The following is a 9924-nucleotide window of genomic DNA, read 5'->3' on the forward strand; positions in this document are numbered from 1 at the left end:
CACAGGCGGATCCGTGCACTCTTCGATACGGATCTGCTCAGGTTTTGAACGTCGCGAAGCGTTTGGTAATTACCGCACTCTCTGCGATGCTCCAGTTGTGTGATTAACCCGCACTTGCACTCTCAGTTGTGCCCAAACATCCGTCGCTGTTTCGCCTCCGTCTGTGCTTTTTGCAGTGAATTAAATGCTGCATCGTAAACCCGTGTTGGCCACTGCACTGATGTCCAATTGAAATATTCAACTGGGTGACAGTGTAGGAAAGGTGTGTGTGTGTGTGTGTCTGTGTCTCCATTTCATCAGGGTTTGTATTTGAAGCCACACCAAACAACCTCTTGAAGACATCTGTTTTTATTTGTGTAAACATTAAATGTTCTTTTTCTCTCTCTCTCTCTCTCTCTCTCCCTCCAAGAAAGAACTTCTCAGAAAACATACTCTTTTAAGCATCGCTAAATGTAAGATTACACAATAGAAAAAGGCAGTGACTTTGTGGGTCAAAATGTATACGTAACCGCATACATATATCTCTATACATATATTTTAATATATAAAGTAAAACCTACCATGTATGTAAATACTTTCTTTTAAAAATTCCAACTGAAACATGAATTGGCAACTGTCACCGTTTTACAGACTGTTTTTGGAAGGTAATAATAATAATAATAATCTTTGCATTGGATAAGAGCGCCTTATCGCGTCTTCGAGACATCTCAAAGCTCTTCGCAGAATATACTGTAAAGTGAACTGACTGTATAGTTTGTGGGCAAAGTTAAGGACAAAGTGCTTAGTAACTTGCAGGTGATTTATTTCTTAAAAAGCACTCTGGAAAACCGTCATGGAATAAGAACTGCAGCATGCAAATTCATGTTATAGGCGACAGAAATAATAATAATAATAATAATAATAATAAGATATAAACTTTTTTTATCAACATCGACAGTTTTACATACAACATTTACTTACAAACGAGGAATGTTGAAACGCTCTTTATACAAACACTATGTGTCCCTTTTTTTAAGATACCATTCGGTTTGATACTTGTGGGTCAGATGCTAGGATTCATAACATTTGCCAACAAGATAGCAAAACATTGTGCCTTGCTTTTTTTTAAAAAAACAAAACTAACAGACTACATAGTGTCTGCAATACTATTTCTTAGTTTTTCAATACTGTATAGACATAATCCACCAATAAGATATCAAGTGCCTATGATATTTCCAACGTACATTTATGAAGACAAGTTCCTGCAATAGCATTCACACATGCTTCGCCTTTTTATTTTGCACTAACCACTATTAAAATCTGCATCTCTCTCTCTCTCCCTCTCTCTCTCCATCTCTCTCTTATTTTCTCTCTTTCTCACCCCCCCACCCCCACCCCTCTCACTCTCTTACATCAGCCAAGAAAGACATAGCCACACCCCCCCACCCCAACAAAAATAATCAGAGCCTACAAACTTTCATTTGATAATTTACAACTTTTTTTTTTGCACCCTTTTCAATAATAATAATAATAGTAATAATAGTAACGCCTGGACGCATGTCTCTTCATACACTTGCAGTAATTTGTACAACGTTAATTCTCTTTATTATATATACTACAGAGCAGATTTGCTTTAGACCATAAACTTGGCTGAGGGTACAATCCATTTTATAACACTGCTTCGATGTGAATTTCTATCAAAAAGGTTGAACCACAAGTGACGCATTTATCCCACCCAATATTCGGGGGAGAAAACCTTCATCTCGTCAACAACAACAACAATTAAAAAAAAATCAAAATAGGTAATGAAAAAAACTGTATATACCACGTTGTTGCAGTTTATTTGCTGTGAATCCTTGCCAGTCAGTAACCGAGTTGTCAAGACAAAGTTCTCGCCAAACGCGAAAAAAAAAAAGTTTTCAGGCTTTTTTTTTTGTTTTTGTTTTGTTTTGCAAATGTTTTGCGTTTGGTACCGAAGTTCCATTTGACTGGAGACGAGTCTTTCTCTCTCTCTGTGTCTCTCTCTCTCTCTCTGTCTGTCTGTCTCTCTCTCTCACTCTCTCTCTCTCTCTCTCTGTTGCGTTCTGAGGAGTTGAACATCCTTTCGGATTAGTTTCTGTGTCACTTCTCAAGTGCCTTTGGGGTCTTTGCTTCTCAGAAGGGCAGTGTATCTAGGAAGAGCTTATCGATTATTGTGGGTGGAGGCACCAGGTCTTCCAGTTTTAGGTAGAAGATGCGTTGGAGACCTTGTGTGCACAGAGTGCGAAGTTCTGGCAATTTCCCCAAAAGTTTGGACAAGTAGTTGGAACGGTTCAAGTTCCCGCTGTTGAAAGTTACATGGTCCTTGAGACAGTTCACGATTTTGTTTTGCAGTTCTTCCACTTTCTTGGGTTCCTTCAGCCCGTGTCTCTCTGCCGAGAAAAACACACACAGAGAGACGCATATAAATTATAGTGGTTCCCATTGAGCGCCGCTGCAGTCACAGTGGGACCTGACAATGTGGGGGACATTGGATGAAGGGCGGTGGTGTGTTGTGGTGGGTGGGTGGGTGGGTGGGTGGGTGGTGGGTGGGTGGGGAGGGAAAGGGTTTCATCGCACAATTTTAAGGGGGAGGAATGGGAAAATAAATGCACTGACCTGTTACCATGGCGAGGGCAGCAATGCAGGAGAAGGAAGATATGTCTATGTTCATACTGTGGAGGTTGGAGGAGAAGTCAATGATAGAATCTATCCATTCCCCAAAGCCACGCACGCACTGCAACCTGTGCAGAACTACTCCATTGCAGAAGATCAGTTTGCCTTCCACTGGGTTGGACCTGCAATTAATAATAATAATAACACACTTAATTGCTTCACAGTCAATAAACGTGGGCTTTTAATTACTGAAGAGCTCGTAAAAAAAGAAACCACTCAGATCACTGAAGCTTGCAACAACAAAAAAAATGGGCTGGACATATTGCGGTGCGTTTTGAAGAGACTTTAAAGTACTGTGTATATATATATATATTTTTTAAAAAAAACTAATAACTTGGTCAGGCAATCCACGAATGTTTGTGGGACATTGTGCTGTGTGCAAACCGTTTGCCTCAAAGACGCAGTCAGTTCCCTTTACAGTGTATCCTGTGAAGCGCTTCCAGACATCTCATGATAAGGCGCTCTAACAAACGCAAGGATTGGGATTATTAATACATATGTACATATATATATATATATATTTACCGGTATGCCAGCCTCAGAACAAACAGTTCCAGAAAAGCGGATTCAAAGAGCAAGTCTTGGTCTTCCTTTTGCAGGTCGGCGAAACCAGGAATTTTTTCAGCCCAACCCCGAATAATTTCCATGGAGCCAGTGAGGAGATCATAGAACTGTTGGATGTGTTCTGTATCCCCACCACTCAACTGGTACTCGGTGTTGGCTTGGAACTGGGTTTTCAGAAGAAAGAGAAAAAAAACAACGTGTTAATAATGATAATAATGTCCTATTAAAACTACATCAACGGTGAAATGACATTCCCTCCCTTTTGTACACAGCACCTGATCGTTATTATTATTATTATTAGACTATACTGCTAGCAATTACATTCATCTACTGTTGACCAATTAAGAAAATGCTAATGCCAAAGCAATTAATTCATTAGGGCGTTTTATTTATTTATACGTGGATTTAAATAGCGCAAATAATCCTAACGGTGTAACAGATTAAATAAAACACACACACACACACACACACAAACACCTCTATTCAAAATGTAATAGATGTATATATTTAATTTTAAAGTTGCCAAAGAACGCTACAGCGAATAACCCTTTGGGATATCCCTAAATAAACCCTTTACATTTCCGTTATACAACAGCAGGTTGTTTTAAGACCAGAGTGCAGTCTGGAAAACTGACTAAAAAAAAAACACAATTTCAAAGTAAAAAGATTATTTGTTGTGCACTGTCTGTCTGTGGGGCCGCAATGTAAGTCATAATCAGTAATTGTTTCGTATATATATATATATATATTGATCAATTCTTGTAATATTAATACCAGATGCGATTTTTTTCCCCCAACATATTAAGACTTCTCTTATGTGTGTAATTTTTGTGGTTTGCTGTCTGGTTGGAAAAGCAATTGGAAAGGATTCAACTCACTCATCACTCACTCACTCACTCACACACTCACTCATTCCCTCTCACACTCACGCACTGACTCACTCACTCTGTCACTCACGCACTCACTCACGCACTCTCTCACTCACGCACTCACTCATTCACGCACTCACTCACTCACTCACGTACTCTCTCACTCACCCACTCATTCCCTCTCACACTCACGCACTTACTCACTCACGCACTTACTCACTCACGCACTGACTCACTCAGTCACTGACTCAGTCACTCACTGACTCACTCAGTCACTATCACTCCCTCCCTCCCCTCCCTCCCTCACTCACCCTGGAGTAATCGAGGTTGGACATGGCAGGGTTGGAGTCAACGTGCGCTCTGACCAGGGCTGTGATGAGACTGACTGGAGGAGAAGGTGGAGATGGTTCTTGGGGGCTTTTGGGTTTAGACGGGAGTCGTCCCCTGCGACCCTTGAGGCTGTCTGTGCGGACAACTGGAGGAATAAAGAGACAAATAAAACACTTTATTTTGAGATTTACGTGACTTGGGGGCCATCAGCCCGAAGACAGACAGACAGCTATAATAATTATAGTCATAATTAGTTCTCAAACAGATACACACACACAAGTATAGCTCACATCACCTGAACACATACCTTCTTTCACCATCCCAACCACAAGGCACTTCTGAAAACGACAGTATTGGCACCTGTTCCGGCGGCGTTTGTCGACTGGACAGTTTTTATTTGCTAAACAAACGTATTTGGCGTTTTTCTGGACCGTCCGCTGCAAAACAAAGGTACAATATTTTAGGGTTATTTCATTGAGACGCAGATTTAGTATTATATGCAACAATGATCACAATTGCTAATCAGGCCGACAGCCGTTGTAAAATAAAACAATGATAAACATATTATATATATATATATAAAACAACAGGAACAATATATATAAAATATATAAAAAATATACGCTACATAAGTTACATTTTTTTAAAAAAAATCCGGTTTGATGTCCAGTTCGAAAAGCAATCGGAAGGACTGTTTGTATAATATCTCTTTTCTATGTATTTGTGGCTCAGAGGTTTCGCACCACCTTTAAAGGATGCATCGTGTTGTAGTGTTTCACAATGGGCTCTGAAACCTGTGCCTTTCCCCCCAGTTTCCCGGCTCCATACTTGATATGCGAGGGCGAGAGGAAGGCAGACTTTGGGTAAATATAAATTCGTGGGCATTCATACTATTTACATCCCTCCGAGACCCCTCGATTTAAAACGATAAGATTATTCAATCGCACTGGCGAAATAAAGAGATCACTTTAATTTTACCACAGGGAATTGTGTTCTAGTCGGTTAACTGAGACACGGCTTAATGTCGTTACCAATTTACATCTTCAGGAGTCGGCTCAGTCCCTAACACACAGCATAACACTGTTATCGAGATTTTTTTTTAAACACACACACACACACACACACACACACACAAAATCTAGTGGCTAAATATAATCAATTAGTGTCGTCTGAATTACCCCCAAATTAGTAATCACACAGTCTTTTCTTAGATCCATTAACTCAACCATCGCTACAATATCTGTGAGAGGTCTCAGCGACGTGATAAGGCGCTGCATCACATTGCGGGGCTCACTGTCACCGTATAGCTTTACACCCGTTTAACTAATCTGCGGGAGTTGGTGAACGTTTGAACACGAACTGGGTTTAAGGGAAAAAAAAAGAGAAAATAGCAACAAACCAAAAAAACCGCAACGCAACAATCATTACCCAACATTACCCAACATTACCCAACATTACCCAACATTACCCAACCCTAACCCCAACCCTAACCCCAACTCCAACCCCAACTCCAACCCCAACCCTCTGGTCTTTCTCATTTATTCTTTCATCAACAGCCGAGGTTTGGATCAGCGTTTTAAGGAAAATTCACCTTGAAGAAGCCTTTACAGCCCTCGCAAGTGCGCACTCCATAGTGTTGACAGGCGGCGTTGTCTCCACAAACTGCACACAGACCCTCATTGGATGGAGAGTTTCGAGATGGAGGTGATGGCACTTGACTGTCCATCAGTTGAGAGCCGTGGCCATGGCCGTGACTAATCTGCAGACCAGGGAAGCCCATGGCAGCCTGTTTCCTGATGGGGTTGGGGACAGCGAAGTTCTGGTTGTCCAACACGTGATGGGGGGCACCTCCTGTCTCTGGGTTCAGGTGATGTCCGTGCAGAGGGCTGTCAAACCTCATCTGACAGCTGGACACCGGGGTGCCGGGAGGAGACTGCTTGAAGGAGAAAAGAGAGAGTCTGGAGACAGAGACAGGGTTCTTGCGCTGGTCTATCATGTGGGTGGTGGCCACATAGTTTGGGGCGAAGCTGTGCAGGGAACTGGGGTCGTCCCACATGGGGCTGTGTTGGAGCTGGAAGTTGGGAGTTGTTGGGGTGGGCGGTGGGGATGGCTTGTAGTACATGGAGCCGGAGTGAGAGAGCATCTCCTCTGATGGGTGCTGTAGGTGGCTCTGTTGGTGATAGCCATGCATCTGCATGTCCTCGATCTTGATGGAGGACTGTTGGCCGGACAGTGGCATCTGGTACAGACAGGGGGGTTTGACATCGTAATTGTTGCTGTAGTTTTCCATGAAGGTGCTGAAACTTGGCAGGGACGTGGTGGCTGTGATTTCGGTGTTGGTGAGATCCATACTGAACTTGACGAACTCTGGCGTTAGGAAGTCAGAGCTATATTCCCCACTGTGGTAGCTGTAGTTCTGAGACGCAGGACTAGCTCCTTGTGGTGAAGACCCATACTGAGCCTGAATACAGGGCATGGCTGTAATGAAACATCTCAACATGTACTCATACGTTTAGACACAAACGTTCCCCCCTAATACTTCTGTCTAAATCCTCTCCTTTATCAACAACAACAACAACAAAAAACACACGCATCTCTAAGCCACATTGTTAGATTTCAGCATTCATTTTCTTGAAACAATGCTATTTATTTACCCTGAAGGGGTTTGTACACTTGCAAAGGCGTCTATTCTCTCAGAAACTCCAAGGTGGAGAAACAATTTAGCGCCTTTCACTTGTTAGACTTCTTCTGCGGATAATCCCACTGGATTTTAGGCGATTAATGCAGATTTTCTTATTGGTATACGTGTAATAGAAGTATTCTAACTGAACTGAAACAGTCACAACTTGTAGATGGGTAACATATATATATTATGTATAAAAATAAGACGTACAGAAATTTCTATTCCGTGAGCGGCGCTAATTTTTTTTTGTTGGTTAAATAAAACAAAATGTATTGCAATGCAATTTTAGTTCAAAACTATTTCAGGAATTAATTAACAATCTGAACAGCTTATTTTTTTTTCCCCCAAACATAACGTACCTTCAGCCAAATGACTGGGATGGTGGAAGAAATAGAAAGCGGGAGGTGTTGTGATTTCCGTTCCTCGACAGAAGAAATTCAGAATATGTTTTTTTCCCTTAAATCAGCAATTCAGCAATTGAAAGTGGAATGAAATGTATATCTGAAAACAGATGGGGAAAAAATATATATATAATGGTTTACCCACACCATCACACTCACTGTTAAATAACTAAAAAATAACACAATAGAAAAAAAACAGATGTCAATTTCTAATGATTTTTGATTTGGACCCAAAATACACCTTACTTAGCCTGCCTTGGGCAAGACATTTTAGCTTCAATGTGATATATTATTTCTCTGGTTTATTTAAACAGTTACTGATATTTTCTACATTATCTAATATGTTTACTTTCGCACAAACTCTACCACTGCAATACGTTGTGCTTTTTAGATATTAAAACATCTGATCATCTTTGGAAGTTACATATCACCTTTCCTTGTACATTTGATTCAATTTCTCTCTTTCTCTCTCTCTCTCTCTCTCTCTACGCGTTTTAATTGCAAGAAGCAGCCCCAAATACCAATGGCGTCTTTAACAGCTCTCTTAAATTACATTGCATCGTATATCACTTGATTAAAGTCCCAAATACTTTTTTTTCCCCATTAAGCGCAGATCTAAAGAGGAAACATATTTGTTTCTGAGAAGTTTAAGGGGAAAAAAAAAAGTGACCAGCTTTGCTCTGCTCTGCTCTGCTCTGCTCGATACAGTGCTGGCAATGAATTGACATCAAGTTTACCGAGTTTCAGATACAGAAAGAAATGTGTGCAATAATGTACACGAACTGTCATTACACATAAAATAGCTATACACCGCATCGCAAAAAAGATAGTCAGAGAGGAGGACGACAGATTGCACTACTGCTTCCAAATAAATGCTTGTGCTGTCACAAGCGCACACTCAACCCGACACACAACAATTATATAAGGTTATAAATGATACCAATTATTGCTCACACCCAATGTATTACTTCCTTTGCTAAACTGTTCATCGGCTATGTGGTCAACTGGGAGGAATCGGGTCCAACAACGGATGCCAGTGATTCGCTTGGAAATACTGTAACTTGGAACAACATCCATCTGTGCTCTGTGTGATACTCGACTTAAATACCCCCCCCCCCCCCCACCCCCCCCCCCCCCCACCCCCTCCTCCCTCTGGTATTTTAAACGGGAATCAATTCCGCCGCGTCTTGTAAAAGGTGTAGTAACTTTCCGAAGTGACAAACCAGAAGCTCAGCGGCTCTCCTCCACTGAACGCTGTTCCCTATCTCCACAAACACCGGGTTTTGATTCATTTCCAAGAAGCAATAATTACAACAAATCTCGAAGCAGGTCTGAGACTGAACAGAACCCCCACCCCCCCCCCCCCCCCCCCCACCCCCACCCCCCAAATACACCGGTCAACCTGCAGTAAACGTGATGCTTAAAGGGTAAATGGCATTACCGGTGCCAACACCTCGATCTAACTTGTTGCCCACTCCCGAATAATAGAGCCCAACACCAGAGCAGTGCTGACAGACACACAGACACACAGACACACACACAGACACACAGACAGACAGACACACAGACAGACACCCTGTAGCATCCGCTGTGCTCTCAGCCTCCCATCCGCACAGTCACAACACGTCCCCCCCATAGACACTCGAGCTCCGTCTGTCTCTTAATCGGGTTTCACTCCATCGCAACACACAATACACGTGTCTCTGAGGTCCCACTCAGTGGTATTGAGAGGTGAGACTGACTTTAGGTGAGACTTACAGGTAAAAAAAACACCACCACCACCACCACCACCACCACCACCACCACCACCACGCGGCCCTGCCCGACCCTCGGTACCACTCTGACACTTCTGCGGAAAAGTGAAGAGTGGAGTGGACTTAAATAAATTAACAAAAAAAAACACTCTTTCTGATGAGGAGCGTAAGTAACCACGAGCCTAAGAGAGCCGTAACGGTATAACAAATGACTGCCAATCCCGAATAGAGTTGTGCAATTCACACTCACACACACACAGACACTCTCACACACACTCACACACACACACACACACAGCAGCTTAATTCACAGCATCTCTGAGAGAGACACAGAGACACACACAGAGAGAGAGAGAGAGAGAGAGAAGAAATTCCAGCAAATCAATCGCAATCAGTGCATTAAAACCTAAACAGCGAAGACAGAAAAAAAAAATCTCCTGGAAATCGCATCCACGTCTGGGAACACACACACACACACACACACACACACACACACACACAGCCCCGACATTTGCCGTATTAAATACACACCGAAAAGAAGCAGTAAAAACAGTTCAATACCTACTTGTATCAATGTCCACTCTCGCTTCTCATTTGGGATGGATGTAGAAAGAGAGAGAGAGAGGGAGAGGGAGAGGGAGACAGAGAGA

General features: G+C 42.2%; 1 protein-coding gene across 4 annotated transcripts; it reads right to left on the reverse strand.

Annotated features, from left to right (window-relative positions):
• Positions 1 to 1486: 1486 nt before the first annotated feature.
• Positions 1487 to 9924, reverse strand: nr4a2a (nuclear receptor subfamily 4, group A, member 2a). Of its 4 annotated transcripts, none has more exons than XM_042336484.1 (8): positions 9840 to 9924; positions 7479 to 7620; positions 6028 to 6914; positions 4744 to 4873; positions 4418 to 4581; positions 3199 to 3401; positions 2617 to 2795; positions 1487 to 2390 (listed from the first exon to the last, which is right to left on the reverse strand). In XM_042336484.1, the coding sequence occupies exons 3-8, from the start codon at positions 6910 to 6912 to the stop codon at positions 2134 to 2136; spliced, it is 1818 nt and encodes a 605-aa protein (XP_042192418.1). In that variant the 5' UTR covers positions 6913 to 6914; positions 7479 to 7620; positions 9840 to 9924; the 3' UTR covers positions 1487 to 2133. The 4 variants fall into 4 exon arrangements, with proteins under 4 accessions (XP_042192418.1, XP_042192419.1, XP_007888110.1 ...); XM_042336485.1 differs by having other exon boundaries at positions 9836 to 9924; XM_007889919.2 differs by lacking the exon at positions 9840 to 9924 and adding an exon at positions 9279 to 9308.

This window comes from Callorhinchus milii, unplaced genomic scaffold (genome assembly GCF_018977255.1).
Source record: "Callorhinchus milii isolate IMCB2004 unplaced genomic scaffold, IMCB_Cmil_1.0 Scaffold6, whole genome shotgun sequence".
Classification (NCBI taxonomy): domain Eukaryota; kingdom Metazoa; phylum Chordata; class Chondrichthyes; order Chimaeriformes; family Callorhinchidae; genus Callorhinchus; species Callorhinchus milii.